Raw genomic sequence first — 19264 nt, 5'->3', positions numbered from 1 at the left:
ATCTCCTATCAGGCCTTGAATTTCCACCAGAAATGGTGACCCTGGGGTATCATTCCAGGTCCCATCACTGGATTATTTTCTGTCATTTTATTTTGTTTGTGCCACAAGATGTCCCTCTCACGTTGTAATTTTCTTAATATAGTGTATTTATCTGGTACAACAGTTCCTAGTTTTTTCCTTTAGACATTATTTCCTCCCACACAGACCTATATCCAAAAGTTTTTCTTTTCTCCTCAATATTGTAAATGTCAAGCTCTTTACATTTTGGTATTATGAAGAACTTCCCCACTAAGAGCTCGACGCTGATCCATGAGGTTCAGTAGTTGTATTAATCCTTCTTTAAAGCCTTGTCTGAGAAGTGGCTATTGCCCATTTTGCTTTGGATCATGCTTTCTTTGTTATTTATAACCTGTGTGGCTCACTTCACAAGTTTTCTACTCCACAACACTTTCCATCCACCTGGGATTGTCAAAAACATGAACTGTTTTCCCTGCAGATGTCCATTAAACCTGGAGCAAGTCCCCACGTCTCTTCTCCTACCTTTCAGTGGCTGGAAACCTGAAGATTAACGTCCAGAACCATGATTGCCAAGGCCCTACCAGGAACAGATGCCTTTCAAAGGGATTGTCTAGATCATTTTACCTAGAGTTTGCTTTCTGTCCTCAGTAGGGACATGACCTTAATTCACTGGGCTGGCTTTTATCCACACTCCCCACCACGAGCATGGCAATCTGGAGTTGCTAAAAGCTTTATTATTGCACACAGATGGTGTGCAAATTCTCAAAAGTAATCTGTGGAAGCACCACAATGGTGAGACTACTGCAGTAACAAAAGCAGAGAGTACAAAACCCAGCTAGTGTTTAGTACAGAACTAAGGGCAAATAATGAATAAATACTGTTGTGATGATTAGAATGCAACAAGCACACCTTGAGGCACAGTTCCAACACCATTTTTAATGTACAACCCAGATTCAAGAAGAGACCTAGACACAGCCTTCACTGGTAGAACACAACAGAAGACATTTCCTTTTCAATCATTGAGCAGCCACAGATCAACAGTAAAGAAAAAAAACACCCTTGCAGCAGTTAATTTGCAAAAGAAGGCAAAAAGAACACAGATTTGCTGAGCACCACGGGCCAGAACTGCACAGGAAAGCAAACACCAGAAGCAATCCTGGGGCGCCTACATCCAACACCCTGTGCACAAGGGGAAAACAAATCCCTGAAAGAGGCCAGAAGGTTTGGAAGCAGCTGTCAACACAGCTCCTTATTAATTTGGGGCTGTGCTGCCGCATGGGGTCATGAAAAGCCTGGCAGAAATCAAACGCAGCAACAGGAATAGAGGTCAGCATTAAGAGAGAAGGGGCACTGGATTACGAGTACTTGAACAGGCTTACAGCATCTCCTGCTCGCACCAAGGAGCAAAGGTTTGTCATCAACTCCATGTGCTCCTGCACTACACCACAGCAGTTGTTCTCAGATAAACCAATCTCAGTGCATGGTAATGCAAATAACTGCATGCTTGCTAGAGAAGAACTTACATAGGTGACGTGCACGACATGGTGCACCATGACAAGGACAGTAAGGCAATATATTACAAGGAACCCTTGCCTTCCCATAATTAACAAATGTATTTTCCCCCCCCAGACACATTTACTTCTGTGCATTGCTGCATATTGACTGTAACCGAGCTGCTATTTTAAGAGCAGTAAGAATTAGTCACACTAGAACTCCAAAATTATCAAATAGTCTGTGAAAGGCATGAAAATAAAAACTTCAGGCCAAAGTGCACTCTAGCATTATTATACTTTTAGTACATACAGTGGGTCTGCAAACATAATCTTCCTGGATCTTGAATTCACGTTCTCATCAGCCTCCCAAACCACCTTTGCATCCTTTGCTAATTCTCATCTTTAGTACTTCCACACAGCCACTAATAACCTTTTCTGAAGCCTTACATTCCTCCCACTGCCTGCAGATTGAAGAAATCACAGTTCCACTGTGAACAGGGCAGACACTGTTGCTCTCACAGCACCAACCTGTGCCCATTCTACAGAAACAGTCTGAGCCATTTTCATATTTAAATCACAACAAGGCAAACTGCCTCGGTGATGGTCTAATATGGCACTTCCAAATTAAAGGAGACTGCTTTTTCACTTGCTTGAGCTGGTTATCGTGGCATGTTGGTAGTAAACTACAGACCTCATATGACTCCATGAGCCTGAAATGGTCATTCTGTACTCATTTACTCCCGTTGTTTGATTTGTTAATTAGCTTCCACATCGAATGACCACTGCAGGTATAGGCAGTCCTTTTGCTGCAGTCAGCCTACACTCCCTTTTGCTTGGACTCTGCAGATGCTTCCAACACATGCGACTCAGGCTATTTCCTTTGTCTCTGCCAAATGCAAATGAGTGGAAAGGTTTCACAGATTTAAAAATGAAATGTTACGCTATTGCTCCTAGCTCACAAAGATAGTAGCAGTACATGTCACCAACTGTGCCACAGAGATCATCTTTTCCATTCTGATACAAAAACATTGAAACAGAGAAACAAGTGACACTGTCAGCTACTCACCAGGCAATTAAAATCACACAACAGGGTAACTGTGATACACTCCTTGCCAGAGCACTCAAACTCCACATTATTTGTATGATTTATTCACCATAAAATCCAAGTTACAGCTCTGCAATGCATGTACCAATATAAGGAATTCAGATCAAGTTTCTTCTATATTCCAGAAGTATGTGAAAGTACTTATGGCAGGACATTTTTAGCTAATCTAACATGATTCATTCAAATCACGTAGGATCCTGCCTGCATGATTCCAGCAGAAACCGAGTTTAATTTCAGAAGCCCTCTTGCCCTCAGAATCAGGTCTTTAACTGCTCCTTGCAAATCTGTGCCATCAGAACATAGATATACAGGGACTGATTCAGTTGTTTTGCTTTTTTAACTGGTAAATAATTAATTTCTGTTATATTTGTACTCCAGTTGCATCATTAATAATTTCTAATTTAGTCCTTCTGGACTTGCATGTTTGATGAAAGCAGTAAAACACCATATATTTATGCAGATTGTGGTCAAATGCAAACTAACACATCGCTTTTCTGGATAAGGAAGTGATGTTTCATATTGTGACCCATTTGTTACTCTAGAACTTTGAGAAACACCAAACGACATCTGTATATTCAATTTTTATTTCTCTACGCCACTGAGCTCAATATTCAAGGTGAGAAGTTTAAAAACTGCTGTCTAGTGCAAAAATGTCCAAACTGTTCTGGTTTTCCTATCAAAAAAAAGGCTGCAATTTCAACTAGTGTTGGATTTTTAGCATAAATATTGAGACAACAGAGCAAAATGCAACCTTCATTCAGGAAAACCAACCAAGCAAAGGAAATGAGCTCCCTGAGTCAATTCTGAAAGCACTTAATAGAGTACGAATTTCTGACAAGCTAACTCAGAACTCATCTGAGTGAAACAGAAATACTAAAAAGAGAGCACTCTAAGTAGAGATAATGCCACAACTGGCACTGCATGTTGGGGTTTTTTGTTGGAGGGAGGACTGCATTACACTCACTAGTTGTTATCCTATATTCAGATACACTCATGAACCTTTTAAGCAAGAGAACACATGCTGAGAAGTCTCTGTACTTCCATTCCTTAAGCTATAAAGTGGGAAAAAAGAAGAAAAAAGACATTCTACCTTTGTGATGAGAATTCGGTACTTCTCCACCAGATGATCGTTGTTATGACACCCTGCCAGCAACTGCCACACTTCGCCTCTTAGGGCCTCAGGGACACCACTTCTCACCAATGCTGACAACGTCTTTGGCCTCACGCTCAAATTGAGGTGCCTGGGTGTAGGTGAATGCATTGTTACTATTACCGAGATACAAATAAATGAGTAGATGAAGGCACTGTTACTCTTATCCAGATACAAATAAACGACTACATGAGCAACAACTGATGTGTTATATCAAACATGTCAAATGACAGGAATTTCAAGACAGTCCATATGTTGCCAGAGTAAGTGAAATTCAAGTTATAAAAAAAACCCCAAAACACATTTGGAGAAGCTCTTTCCAAATTATTTCCTTGATTCCCATTAAATATAATATAAATATATAAATCACTCTACGAACCGAAACACTCCAGCAAAAACTAGAACCAGAGGGCAGATTCCCACACTGTGTAAAATTCTAAGTTCAAACCACATCAGAACAAGAATTAGTTTGCAAATGCAAATGCTGCTCTCTTGGCTTCCTACACCCAGGCAGGGAGGTGACCTTCCAGGTGAGGAGGGAGAGAGGACAGGCAAACAGAGCTGTAAAAAAGACCTCACATGGGTATCTAACTACATGGAATCATAATCCTAGACTGGTTTGGGTTGGAAGGGACCTTAAAGCTCATCCAGTTCCAAATCCCTGCCACAGGCAGGGACACCTTCCACTAGAGCAGCTTGCTCAAAGCCCCGTCCAACCTGACCTTGAACACTGCCAGGGATGGAGCATTTACCACTTCCTTGGACAGCTTGTTCCAGCACCTCAGCACACTCACAGGGAAGAACTTCTGCCTAAGAGCTCATCTCAGTCTCCTCTCTGGCAGGTTAAAGCCATTCCCCTTGGCCTGTCCCTACAGGCCCTTGTCCAAAGCCCCTCTCCAGGTTTCCTGTAGCCCCTTTAGGCACTGGGAACCGTTCTAAAGTCTCATGGAGCCTTCTCTTCTCCAGGCTGAACCAGCCCAGCTTTCTCAGCCTGGCTCCAGAGCAGAGCTGCTCCAGCCCTCGCTGCATCTCCATGGCCTCCTCTGGATTCACTCCAACAGCTCCACGTCCCTCTTGTGCTGCTGCCCCAGAGCTGGACACAGGACTGCAGGGGGGGCCTCCCCACAGTAGAGTAGAGGGGGCGAATCCCCTCCATCGACCTCCTGGCCACGCTCCTCTTGAGTGCATCCTGCATTTAAGCAGCTTCCACTGTACAAGCTGCTCAATCCCATCTAAACAGCTTTTCCAAGAGAGCCCAGTAACAGCTCATAAATTACAGCACTAACTTCTAAAAACTAAACCTACATCTAATTTATGCAGTTACAGAAAGTTGAGCTGAAAAGTCCATTTGTGGCTTATACATAAAATCCCCAGAAGACAGAGGCTTTAAAGAAATCAGTTTTTCTGCAGTTACTAAAACCAAACTTCTAGGTAAAATGATTAAAAGGAGCGATAGACAAAGCAGTCCTATTAATTACGTTATCTTATTAATAACAAACTGGTATTTAATGATTTTTATTAACAACCTAACAGATATGTGGATGATAATTTTACACAGACTGGGACTCCTTGTTGCCTTTCTCCAGTGTACAGTGCTCCAACACAGTAGAAGACTGACAATGTGGGTATTTGAATCAGTATATACAGCACAGAACCTGGCACCATAATGTTTGCCTTCACTTTGCTTTCTCTAAACAAAATAAACTGTAATAGAAATAACATTAGATAATAATTACATTTATATCTATATACATTCATATCTATAAACATATATTAAGAGAGCATTTATTATACCTTTGTAATATATAAATACATAAAAATATTTATATAAACCACTTGTTGCATATAAACAGTTCTTTGTAAGGGTCCATAAAACTGCTTTGCCTTAATCTCAGATGAACATAAGTACATCAGTAATTCCAAGAAATGGGAATTTTTTTGAACCATCAGGCTGTAGACTAAAAGCCACTGGATTCTTCCAAACTATTTTGAAATGAGAAGATTGTGTGACTCAGCAGTTATGAAATGTGAGCCAAATATTATTTAGAAATCCCAAAATACCAATGCACATTTAATTACTAACAAATCTAATTACAGGATTCTGAAAACTAGCATGAAACCACCTGAACTCCAATTTTTATGACTTTCAATCCTCTTATGTTAAAAGCTCAAGGATCATTACTCCCAAATACTCGCTTTTCTTTAAGAAGGAAAGCCCTTTAACGCATATTAAAGTCATTGCCAGCATTAGCACAGAAACACTTCACATCCTCTTAGAGCTGCCAAAACATTTTCAATGGGTGTCAGGTGGCTGAATTATCTTTGAGCCCTTGGAAGGATTACAGAAAAAAATCAAGTTGAGAGAAACTTTCTCACAGCAGCAGATGCACAGAGCTCATCTGGTGAAGATGTTCCTGCAAGTCTAGGAGAGGCAGGGAAAGGCACCATGTAGCAGTTTACCACATTCCCTTTCTGAGGAACGTGTCTATTTCTGATGTCCTCTTTCTTACCAAATTAGTGCAATATATTAGTGCAAAATCAAACTGGAAGTAAAAGTATGTATTCAAACAAGTACTAAGTAACTGCAGAAAATAATGCTAAATTGGTCTAATCTCAATTTAAAGAGAATCCTGGCTGAGTGCTCACGCTAATGCTTTGCTTCATCTAAAGGGCATGACTTATTCTAAGCTATGTGTCCTACTCTTCAGATCTAATATTCTATTCAGATCTTTTATGTGCTGTACAGCCCTTGCCCTGCTCCTCAGTAACATTAGCAAGCAGAAGGCAACAACCAAAGCCAGAGTCAAAACATAGCATATGTCAGCTCAATGTGATGCTGTGTCTGTCATCTCCCTTTGTAAGGGAGAAAAAAAAACCCACATCACAAAACAACCTGAATTTCACAGTAATCAGCACCACTTTCTTAGAACTGCTCAGGCTACTTCAAGATGAATAAAAGATCCTTCATGGAAGAGGACAGGTGTTGCATAAGCAACTTGACTGTCAAGAAACTCTTCTTATAAATTGGCATTTTCTAGGAAAAAAACAGAAGAGCTCATGTACTTCCTTCTTGGCAGGCTCTGGATCCATCTTCCTTTAGATAAGGGAGGAAAAGCATCTTTGCTATCCAAGTACAAATCTCCCATATTCTTAAGCTACAGTTACCACGATGTGACAGCTGCAGGAAAAACTGGCTGTGAACTAAATCAGAATTACAAAGAAATGAAGAAATCAGAAAACACAAAGCCAGAGAATAAGGGGTGTTGTGAGGACGATAGAGGATTAAATCCATACTAATCTCATCTCAGCTGCCTTCTGAAAATAAGAAAAACTCCAAGCAGAAGGAGCCAACAGAATGAGAATATTCAGGATTGCCATTTTCAGAATGTGATTTTGCCACTTACCATTTGGACAGCAGCTCTCCCCACGTCTCAAGGATTTTTTCTGCACACTCTTTGGAAACATCTCCAGAACCACTTAAGAGTGGTTCATCATTGTCTGCCAACAGAACAGAGGAGATGCTATGAGATCAACAGCCATTACTGTACTTCTACGGATTTAAATGCTGCTCTCTTAACTGTGTCAGTGCGTGGCAGGAACAACTCCCCCTCATTTAAGGATGCAGTGGTTGTGTGCTTGACACAAGAGGAGGCAGCAGTAGACTTTTCTCAAAAGCGCACAGTGATGTGACAAGAGGCAGAAGATAAGCAACAACGTGTGAAATTCTGGTTAAAAATCAGGAAAACAATTCACCACGAGGGTGGCCAAAGGCCTGATACAAAGGCCTGATACAAACTGATACAAGGGCCCAGAGAGGTTGTGGAAATGTCATCAGTGGAGATGGCGAAAAGACAACAGCACAAGATGCTGAACAGTGTATCTGGCTGGAGTCATACTGGGTGGGAGGCACAATTACAGACCTCCAGGAGTCCCTTCCCACTGAAGTAATTCTGGTTTTCTACCTCAAACACATAACTTTGTGCATGTGAAAAGCTGCAGTACTATAAAAACAAAAAAGACAATACAATCAACATAGCTCCACTTGAGCAGCCACAGCCCTGCCATGCTGTGGCAGATCCATGGGAGTCCACAGGGTGTTTTACTTCACTGTTCTGTACTTTTACTTTGAAAGCCAGGACTTCTTGGTAACTTCCTTGGCTTAAATTAAATCGCTTTTTGAATGAAATGTGCTCAAAAATGCAGCGGAGGGGGAGGATGAGCATAATCACAGTAACTCTTCTTGAAACTAACACTGTATTCCCGGGTATTTTTAAACATTCATAGCAAGTATCATACACAAAAGCTACATTTCACTGATACAGTCAATACTTGGTTTGCATTATTGACAAATTATATTTTTTCATTAAATCTATGCTTTCTCAACCAACACCTGACCTTGTCAGCAAACTCTTGCAATGCTGCAAGTCATATCAACCGCAAACAAAACGGATGTTCCAGGGCTAGAAAAGAATACCACGGGGGTTTAGTGCAGTGGTTAGAGACTCTTAATGCTTTGCAAAGGAGTTCATTTACAAACCAACTTTCCCTCCTTCTCCTCTCCCCCACCACTGTCCCCCCAGAAACAAGGAAATTAAAAGCACAGAAGTGAAATCATTCACCCCAGGCCACATAGAAGGCCAGCAGAGAAGTGAAAAAGCAGAAACTCAAGTCATCTCCATTTCAGCTCAGAGCTGTGGGGCCAGATGTTTATATACTCAGAACTAGTCCGTAGTTTGGTTTAAGAAAACCTTTAAAAAGCAGAAAAAAAGGTATTGAAAATGCATTCAGTTTCAAGGTGGGCAGGTCCTGGTATAGTTTTACTTATTACAGATGTCTCTACTTTCCTCTTCACTAAAACATGCTGCTTGCTTTTATTCCCAAATAATATCAGCTTCTCATTTTTGCTCTCAAATCCGTGCACAGCTGCTCGGGGAAGGGCAGAAGCTACATGTTAATGTCAAATTTTTAGCAGCCTCTTTTCACATTGTTCCAAATATATCACACTGGAGGCTTCAGGAGGCCTGAGCTGAGAAAAGCAGAGACACAAAAGCATCAGACAAGGGATCCAGGAATGCGGGGGTACTGGTTATTGAATACAGCATTAAAGCAAGGGCAAAAAACCATCAGTAGACCAGATTCCGAGTGGAAACGATTCGACATGCTTCATAACTATGTTATTTACCAACTGCCCTTTCTCTTGAGGTACACAAAGCATAAATCCACTTCTTACCTTCCTCTTCATCATCCTCTGGAGGAGAAGGAATCATGGAGCCCTGTGACCCAGACTGGGGCAGACGGAGAGAAGGGCTGGCTGTAGTTTTTCTTCTCTCCCTTTCTGATTCACTTTCTAAACACACAACCTCATACAGTGTGTCCGAGTTATTCTTTCTGTCCTTTTGCTTTATCTAGGAAAAAAGTTTTATTTTACTGAGAAAAGCTATATAAAAATGCCCAGATTACCTCATATTGCTCTGCCTTCTCTTTCTGGAATAGGGAGCTGAGAAACAATTTTCATCCCATTCTACAGTGAGGAATGTTCAACCCTTGCAGCACATTTAATGCACTGTGCAACCCTGCAGGGGTTGAGCAATGCTTCCAAGTCTCATATCTGTGTATACACTGCTGCAGGAACACAAACTGTTGAGTCCCAAAGTCTATTAAGTGGCCCTATTTTCTCCTTTATTTCCAATGCTTTGATACCTTCCTTTCCTTTAAAGGAAGATCTCTGCGAAGTGGTTCTAAAATTTTAATACATTCTAAGGATTTAGAACTTCTTTTTTCATAAAGGGATAAAAACAGAGTAGAAACGGGAAGGTGAAGAAAAGAGGGAAGTAAGGTCTGTAATTATACTCCATACTACGCTCCCAGTGCTCAATTTTATCATTTGGAGTATGAAAAATGAAAAGAAATGCAGCAAAACTAAAAATGACTGAATCACCAAATGTAATCTGAGCAAATCAAACCCCTTTGCTTCCACCATTTCCGAATAAAGAAACACTGCCAAAGCAAGATAAGCCAATTCTACACAGCTGTATTTTTAATAGGCTAATCATCACTCCACAGAAACAGGTTTCCCTTCCAGGCTTATCAGGCAGTACATTCTATATTTGTTGCTTACACTATGAATTTTGATAATCTTCCATTAGTAAACACTGGAAGTTGGATAACTTGACAGTGCCCGTGGAAAAGAGAATTGGCTGAGATAAGTCACAATGCCTGTGAATTTGGTAAGACAAAAGATACAGAATTAGCTAAGCAAGATAAGCTTCCTTTACACTGCCAAACAGAAAAGGCACCTTCTGGAGGGTGTGGAATATTTATAGCCCAACAGCCTTAACTGTTCAACATCTCCATGCTCCACCTCAAAAATATCCTAAATCTAAAGACTGATCTCATCCCTGAAGAATTTTTCCACCTTAAATCTTGACAGAAAGTTTCAAAAAAGTGTATTTATATTTTACGTAAAAAATAAGACATACACTAGAAAGAATCCTTAGAGAACCACATCGTTGTTACTACCATGATGCCATTATTTGTTAGCACTTTAACCCAGGTGCAGAAAGAACCAAGAAAAGCCTCTTATTTCATTTAAAACCTCTTTAAGAAAAAGCACTTGTCAAGAAATCAGGACTCCAACCTGCTTTTTTGGGCTGCACCCAGTACTATTAAACCTTACATCCACAGTGATATTTGCTTCTAAGTATTGCTATTTCTTTAAACAGGATTTTAATTTCAGAAGAGTAATTTCTAAAGCTGGAGAATGGCAGCTACTGCAAGTACATCATCTCTTTCAGTGACTTTGACCTTCAACTTTTCAGCCTTATTTTAAGACCGAGTTATTGCCTTGTACTGTTATTATGAATATCCTGGACAGAAATAATCCTTTCCTTTTCAGTAGAGAGGGAAGGAAAGTAAGTTGGAAAAAACAGTAAAAGTTTTTAACAAGTTCTAAGGATTTTTTGTGGTTGCTTAGGTTCCCCCCGTCCCCCCCAGGGCAAACTTGGGCTATGGGTGAAATCTCTGCTTCCAACCATGCACAAGGGGGAAACAGACTTGCACAAAAAAAGGGAGGGGGAAGAAAAAAGTTGGACTTTTATGATAAAAATGAACTCAGTGACATATCAGATAGCATGTCACCAGGATTATACTGAAGCCTTTTTTTAGTCTTAGCCCTTAATTCTACATATTTACCCTACTATACCCTTACGCAAGCAACTCTCAGCATAGGTCCAGTTCACAGGTAAATCCCCTGTTCCTTTCATTTCTGTGGTTTGGCTGGAAAATCCATAGGCCTCCCTATAACCTCAGAGCTTCATCAAAGCTACCAAAATCTGCTTTGAAACAAGGACATCCGTCTTTTTATGGGAACTTTTGATAGCAGCAACAATTAGCATAATGAAGGACAGCTTTTCTACAACTGAAGAGCGTTTATTGTACCTCTTTGATTCAGCAGCAAAATGTAGAAATATGAACATTAGTAAAGGTTTTACCAATCATAGGCAGGAACCACCACAGTTCAATTCCCATCTGCCAGCAGGTACTAATAACTACAATTCACCTTCACCTCCAATGCATTTATATTGATGCAGCATTATACCATAAACCTACCTCTCCAGTCTCGAAACAACATAATTGACTGTGCCACAGTTATACTCAGAAAACAACCCTGCAACTCCCATATTAACTGTACATTATTATTTAAGTGTTACCTGTTTCAGTTTTAGGAAGAAATTTTCAGTAGAGCTACGTTTGCTGAAGGGCCAGAACAATCTCTCATTAGGTGAACAAACTCTGACTTTAGTCTCCAGAATGAAGCGAACAGGTTCCTGAACCTCTGTTATCACCAAATCCACAGCAGTAGTCATGAACAGTACTTTATCTAGAGAGAAAAAAAACCCAAAGCAATATTATGAAAAGAAATATTTCAAACAAAATATTCCATAACCTCTCTCCCAGTAACATGAAAGCACAAAAGAAATCTATTTCTGCAGAATTCAGTTTTTTCTGTAATCTAACATCTCAAAACCCTCCAAGTTTCAAAACAGGAAGATGACTCTGCACTGTCCACTACAGAGTAGGGAAACTTAACTCTTTGAGACAAGAAAATGATCTTCTTAAAGCAAGTAAAAATTCTGCTCTGTCAAATCCCACTAAAATGTATCAAGAATTTTCATTAAATCTGTGTACTTGACTCCACTGTGCAGATCTCTTGCCATCTTGTCTAATTCCATTGTAGTTGTTTTCTGGGTTTATAAGTTCTTTAGGTAACACTCAGCTATGAAATTCAGAAAATTGACTCTACAGTATGATGTTCCAAAAGGAGGCAACTGCACCCAGTGACCTGAGATCTCTGCTGGTACTACATGATAAATTGTGTCCTTTAGATAGGATGGCATTCAATCTAGCAGCAGATTGTACCCAGCAGCTGACTTTCATGACTTTGCCCAGTCAATTCCCATTAACTTTCCCAACCTTTGACATGCAGCTGTGATGATAGATTGAAAAGATGGTAATTCAGCTGACACCTTGAAAGAAGTAATGACAGATCTGTTTCAGGACTCAACAGAGCACTGCAGCGTCGGCTATTTTCAGATTACAGTTGGGTTACTTTCATTTTCACAGGTACAAGAATCCTCTTGTAATTAAAAACTTGGATTCAGGAAAGTTTGAACTGACCACAGAAACTAAGCAAGGAAGAAATCTGCCATAGTCATTTAGTGCAATTCTCAGTGGGATTCTTAAGAAGCTCTAATGCTGTGCAGAGCATCCGCATCCTGTGACCACACCTATACAGCCTTCTACTAGGATACAGTCATTCTTACAAGGTATTATTACTGAACACAGGAGATTTCTTCTAGCCTTTTATCTTGTTTAGCTCTTTATGCTACATCTGGCATCCTACTTTCTGAGAATATATCCCATACTATGAAAGTCTTCTTATGGGATTCATCTTAAAAGAAAAGAGACCTGATCCGATGCCTGCTATGTGGGTCATTTCCCCTGGCTAGGGATAATACCTGGCAAACTTCCTACCTTTTGGTGTTTCTTCATTTACAAACTGGAAGTGTGGAGATTTTTGATTCCAGCTCCCAGTGATCACGTATGATTTCCCATCAGAACTTTTACCCATGGACTCCTGGAAACAAGGTAAGTTTATGTATATTTAAATTAAAGAAATCTCTGTATTATGAAGTCTCAGCCCCATAAAGCACCTACTGCACTGGCAAGAGAAAGGCAAGCACCTGCAGTCCACGTGACAGTCCTGTAACAGAGACAAAAGAACAGCCATCTCATGCAATCTTTGGTCTCCTTGCTGATAACACAAAAAGGCCAATTAATATTAATCGTTGTATTTATATGTGGCATGAACACCTGTCTAGCGAGACCTGAAGACCAATAGGAAGTGACCACCTGGCAAGCAGCTTTCAGTTCACAAAGTATATATGAGATCACAGGCAAATACTCTAGAAACAAACACCTTTCCAAGCTTCTTTTAAGTTGTTCTGGAAAATCCAAGGCAACCCAGTCATTCTGGCCTCATTTTGCATCATTCAATCTCTGAATGACAGCTGCTTGAATGGTAAAGTATTTAAATGTACGAGGCTTTAATTATGAACTTACGGGATGTAGGTTATTGCTCTAATACAAGAAAATATTAAAACAGAACACTCTTACAAGCTGCTGAACTTCTAAATCTGGCAGAGGTTTCACATGTAATGAAAGATCCTTACCAAATCTAAAAGGTGCATGTCGCCACTCCGAACATCCTTCCCACGGCTGAGGAGGAGGCCAAAACATCTGCAAAGCCAGCCAAATACAAACCATTAACATTCCTTAGCTAAACATTTGCTGTCATACATCACAAATAGCCCATGAATCCAACAGGAAGTCAACAAACACTGACATCTGAAAGCAGCACAAAGCATGTCAAACAAAACAATGTCAAGCCAGTATTAAAAATGCCAAGCAAGAGTTCATGAAGGTATTGACAATGTGATTTTATTGCCTACAGTAGCCTGGGAAGTTGTTCAATTATCTTTGTTTGCAAGAACAGATAAAACAGACACTGCTAACAAGAGTTCCACATCCCCAGGACAGCTTGGCCTGCATCCTGCTTCCCTTCATTTTTTTTCCTTTGAGGGGAGACACATTTACATAGAAGCTACCCTTTGATACAGACAAGAATCAGATGAAGTGCAAGGACCTGTTCTTCATGGTTTCAATTTGCAAAGACTTTTGGTCCACAGAGGAGTATTCCACTTCATCCTCTGGTTTACCGCAGTCCTGTATTTCATTTCAGACTTCAAAGCCTGGCAGAAGCTGTGTCTCTCCTCTGCAGCATGAGCAGCACTAAACTGTCAGCAGTCAAACCCCACTCATTTCTAAGCACTGAAAGATTTGATCAAAAATGTAAAGAAGTTTTTAAATCAATGAACTTACCTCTCAATAGCAAGTTCTTTATTAGTGGTCTGTTGGACGTAAATCACTATCTTCTTATCGATTCCTTGGCGGAGTTTAAAGCATTGCCTGTCCTTGTCTTTGGGAACCGCACTGTTATTTACCAGGAAAGGAAATAAAACAACTCGGTGTCATTTATCTGTATTCCTTGCATGAACCAAAACCAGCATCAGACCTTTGGTGAAGCCAGCTTCTTACACAAAAGCACTCAAGACCTTTCTTCCTTGCACACTGCAATCAGTAACATGAAAGATAAGCAACAACATAATTAGGTGATGTTATTTTATCATCATTAGGTGAAAACCAAGGACATTTTGCTTTCAAAACGAAACCTGTGATTTTATACTGCCTGGTGTAGTGTTGTGAGACTTCCAGCAGCATTTCAAGAAGTTTCTAAAGATTGATTCCCTATGTATCATACAAGTAGGAGCTGTTAAGCAATTACATGTATTGCTTTCTTCCACCAGGGAGGTAACTGCTGGGAACATAAGCCAACAAACCAGAAGAGTGCACCAACCTTTAGACTATTTCCCTTATTTTTTTCTCTAGAGCCCCTTCTAAACGCTGCAAAAAGAGGGGATAAACCTAATTACACTTAAATGCCAATATATACACTGAAGTTTTAGCATCAGTATTCCTGTTCAGCAGCACAGCTACACTAAATACTGACAAATTGACCTTCTTGGGTTTTGACTTTCTTTATAAGTCAACCGCATGTTCAGTTTTCCCTTGGATATAAAAAATAATCCTTATTTTATTTCAGACTTGCAAACTATGCATTATTGCCCCCAGAAGCTGCAAAATGGACTGTGGAGTACTGCCCATAGTTTAACACTTCCAATAAAATCCGGGTTTATTTTCTGTCAGCAGGTGCTAGTGCAGGCCAGGGAATGGCAGCCTGCCTTGAACTGTCAGCAGGAGTTTTGTCTCCGGGGCCAGGACAGAGGATTTACACACTTAGAGCCAGCACATGAAGTCAGACCTCATTTCCCCAGCATGACAGAAATGTATTAGTAGTGACCCAGGGTGACAAGTGAACGTAGATGAGCCAAGACAGGATCAGGTACTTTAAAGATTGAGATCAGAGCCCGAGTATGTGGAAAGTGTTCTCCCAACTTCCAGGTGAGCACAGGTCTGCACGCGGAAGGTCATACAAGGATTAACGTCAAACTGACAAAGCTTGTTACTTGAACTAAAACCTGTACTATTTAACCAATGTCAGTAGGATCTGCTTAGCTGGAAGCAAGATCCACTTTTCTTTACCTTGTATCGAGCAGGTACATAGTTTTTAAACAAATGCCCTGCTCCACTCCTAATGCAAGTGGATTTTTGTGGCTGAAGAGATCTTTGGATACATCTCCACAGCAAAGGCTGAGGTTGAGCCTACAGTCCAAGCTGGCTAGGATGGAAACAGCTCTTAGCAGCACAAGTTTTGGAAGCCATGTAAGCATCAAACCCTGGGCTGGCTTATACTACCTGCACTGTTGGGGCTGTGCTGGCACTGGTACTAAGCGAGAAAGACTAAACTTCACCAGGTGTATCACAGTGTGCTACTTTTACCTGCTGTGCACCCCAGTGGCCACTGTCACATCCAAGAACTATCAGTATCTTTCAGGACCAAACTCAGGCCTGAGACAAATAATTTTTTCAGTTTCAACACTTAAGTAGTCCTTTGGAGTGCTGAATAAATAGTGGATTATTAAATGGGATTTACTTAATAAGTAAAAATTGAGCTGGATGTAAATCCAAGAAGAGAAAATTCTCTGAAGCTGTGGCTAGGAGCCAACGTGCTCAACAAGTCAGAGTATTTGGCAGACATGCTGTAATGAAATAAAGACACTTCAGCAATTACAGAACACTATAAATGGTCACATAAAACATAAGGGCACTGTGTATAGGCAAAGCAGAAAGAAAAACCAATTTAGCATTAACTATAAAAGGTCTCTTTAGAAACCAATGTTATCCACCACCAGACTTCATGTGAAAACAGCATTAGCTGATACAAGATGAAAAGCTGCTCTAATACTCTCACCCTACACACACCCACTTGCTGGTAACACCTGGTTTGGGGGGAGAGAGGGAAGAGCTGAAAAAATAAATTAAATTGAGAACTCGGTCAGAAAATAGAACCAGTTAGAAACAAGATTTGTCCATAAAGCTTTTCTGACACTGATAAAGGAACTACTTTACAGATCAGAACAGGCAAGTATTTTAAGGAAATAGATCACAGCAAACCCAAGGAGAACTGATACTGATCTTAGATAAATGGAATTCTGCCTTTTCTGCTTTCAGTAACTATTTTTAAGAGTTTTTAATTTTCTCTGTCTTCTTTCATGAGACTTTATTAGAAGATTCATTTAAATTTGACCAGGAATCTTTCAAAAAGGGGACTTAGGGACCACTTCAGACTCACTCCCTCTATTCACTCACTTTCTAACAGAACCAGATGCTGTATGCACAGAAATGAAGAATCTGTACCTGAAATAACCTTTCCCATCATCTTCTTTGATTTCCAGTGACACGGAGAAGGTGAAAATATCACTGTCTGGAGTCTGGGGGGTGGCAATGGCTGAGAGCGGAGTTTGTTTGGCAGAGCGACGGAAGGCAGTGGCAAAGCTGTACAGTATTCGGCTCACCTGTATTTAGACAGCACCAGAGAGAGATCAGAAAGCTACAGACGTACTGGATGCAGCAGTTGAACCTACCTGAATTTTCACTAAACAATAGAATGAGAAGGAATTGTATGAATATAATTCTGTTTTAGCATCTTTAACTGCTTTTCTACACTTCTTAAGAGGATAAACTATTAAATATGCATTACATATCTGAGGTTTCTACAGTTATCTTAACTTAGGGTAGAAAAAAGACAAAAGTGATTAATTATACTACTTCTAAAGTGCCTGAAACACTTTCCTTTCATTTCAGTAATAATGTTTACATGTACATAATCATCATTCCACAGAATTTCAACTTACAGCCTCTTGGATTTCACATCTGAAGACATGGATCCTGAAGAGTTCTGCATTGTAGTGGCTTTCAGTGAAAGCAAAGCAATCACTTTCAGGAGTCCCATCATGCCCTCGTACACAGAAAAGGATTTTATAGATTGGATAATTTGCTATTTCTGTGTTTGTCTGAGGATCTAAAAGTCTGTTAAAAAAGAGAAAGAAAAACACACATACAAAGCTTGCACCTTTAAACGAATTATTTCCACCAGATATTAACTTGCAAGCTTGAACAATTTCATCACTACTGGAGAAAATACATCCCAATGAAACTAACTCTTCTCTGTCATTTACTGTGAAGTTTGAGCAGAATAATTATATTTAAATTGAACAGCATAAAAAAGCACAACACAATAGACATTTGCACCAGTCATTTCCCTGTAGTTTTCAGGGCTTAGCCTTCAAAAAGCTACACCACCATGCAGCAGTGGATAGACTCATCCCTCGTCCCTGCACACAGTCACAGAGTACACCTGAGCAAGCTTCATACCTCACTGTTCCTTCAGAGACATTAGGCACTGACAGGGTCACATCTAGAGAAATCTGACACTGGCTTCGTAAGATGGACATCATTCTGAGGGCTTCCACTTCACTCCGGGGAGCGTTCACAGAGGCACAGCCTAAGTAGGTGAGCTTGCTGAACACCACGCTGTCCTCATCTGTCATAGGTGTAAACGGGCTCAAATCCTCACAGTCTAGGGTGAGACACAAAGTTGAACGTAAGAAGCAAGACAAGATATATGTAAGTAAATTATCAGAGATTGACTCATCACTAAGCAAATGACAAAAGTGTTAAAAAAGGTCAGGTCAGGCCAAAACACTCTAGAAAAACCCTGTCTGAAGGTGAGTTACTGATGGCAAAGAGCAGCTCAGCTATCCCAGCTCTACAACCAGTTTGCTCAGAGGGCCTCATTTAAGAGCACACTGATCTTCATTACAGCAATAAGATACACAGTTGAGCTAAACAGACTGATATTTTATACAACCAGGCAAGTAGGCACAACATTTCTGCAGAAGCAAGTGCTTTCAGAAGACAGGCCAGTTCTGCATATGTTAACTCTTGCATCACATAACCTGGCATTTACTGCACTAGGTGATTACAATGGGAGAAACAAGGAAAGGGTGGTGCACACACCTGTATTTGAATTCTCATTCCTTTCCCCACAAAAAGCTAGCCCACAAGATGCCACCAGGCATTCCCCTTTTGTTTCTAACCTCCCTGGGACGGTTTCACTGGCAAACTCATTTCTGGTTTCTGGAGTCCTGCCACCGACACTGGGTTAATGGTAGAGGATGCTGAAGCTTCAAGGACAACAGGTTCGTCTCCATCTCCATCAGGTCTAACTTCATCTCCATGGTCCCGGTCACTTGACTGATCTTCCATGAGTGGGTCCATCAACACGTCTTCAAGCTCCCTCTGCAGCTGCTGTTCACTTCCATTCCCCACAATCTAAGAGCCACAAAGAGAGTTGGGACACAAAAAAGACTGTTCAAATGAAAAAAACCCAAACCAAACCCAAACAACTTGGGCACAGGGTCACTCAAATGACTTTTTCTGCCAACCAAAGCAGTAGTTAACAAACCAGTTAAAACCGTAAACACAAACTGCAATATGCAAAAGCTCATCAGCACAGGTTAGATCATCCCTGCTTTAACAACTCAACAAGCTCAAAGGAAGAGTTTTCAAGCAATGGAAAAAGTAAGATTACTTTCAAACTAGGCTTTAATCACCAACTACAAAGACTAGCTTGTGACAGAAGAAAGTTACAGGTGTCCACAGTACAGTGGTCTATATAAATTCTCAGAATAGTACCAGAGAGGGCTAAATATGATTAAATATGGTACACAGTTAATGGGAAAGATAGCAAGGTTTCATGGGAAGAGAAGAATCTGGAACAGGATTATGCCATCATGCTGAGGAGAAGAGGCAGTGTTGTTTTATATCCTAACACTCATCTACAGCCTTACTTTGCACGCATTGAAGTCAACATGAAAGGCACAAAGCAACCTAAATGGTGCGAAACGAGGTCCTAAG

General features: G+C 40.5%; 1 protein-coding gene across 5 annotated transcripts in view; it reads right to left on the bottom strand.

Annotated features, from left to right (window-relative positions):
- Positions 1-19264, bottom strand: part of RABGAP1 (RAB GTPase activating protein 1) — a 69192-nt gene that overhangs the window by 37641 nt on the left and 12287 nt on the right. For all 5 annotated transcript variants that reach the window (XM_080630682.1, XM_080630684.1, XM_080630680.1 and 2 more), the window contains 11 exons: positions 18445-18679; positions 17720-17924; positions 17200-17374; positions 16703-16860; positions 14207-14317; positions 13498-13564; positions 12800-12902; positions 11476-11645; positions 8997-9171; positions 7171-7264; positions 3707-3857 (listed from right to left, as the gene is read on the bottom strand). In XM_080630682.1, the coding sequence (XP_080486808.1) occupies positions 3707-3857; positions 7171-7264; positions 8997-9171; positions 11476-11645; positions 12800-12902; positions 13498-13564; positions 14207-14317; positions 16703-16860; positions 17200-17374; positions 17720-17924; positions 18445-18679 (1644 nt within the window). The remainder of the gene's footprint in view (positions 1-3706; positions 3858-7170; positions 7265-8996; positions 9172-11475; positions 11646-12799; positions 12903-13497; positions 13565-14206; positions 14318-16702; positions 16861-17199; positions 17375-17719; positions 17925-18444; positions 18680-19264) is intronic.

Source organism: Psittacula echo (assembly GCF_963264785.1).
Source record: "Psittacula echo genome assembly, chromosome: 16".
NCBI classification, from domain to species: domain Eukaryota; kingdom Metazoa; phylum Chordata; class Aves; order Psittaciformes; family Psittacidae; genus Psittacula; species Psittacula echo.
The sequence above is the reverse complement of the archived record's forward strand: the minus strand, read 5'-3'. Positions and strand labels throughout refer to the sequence as shown.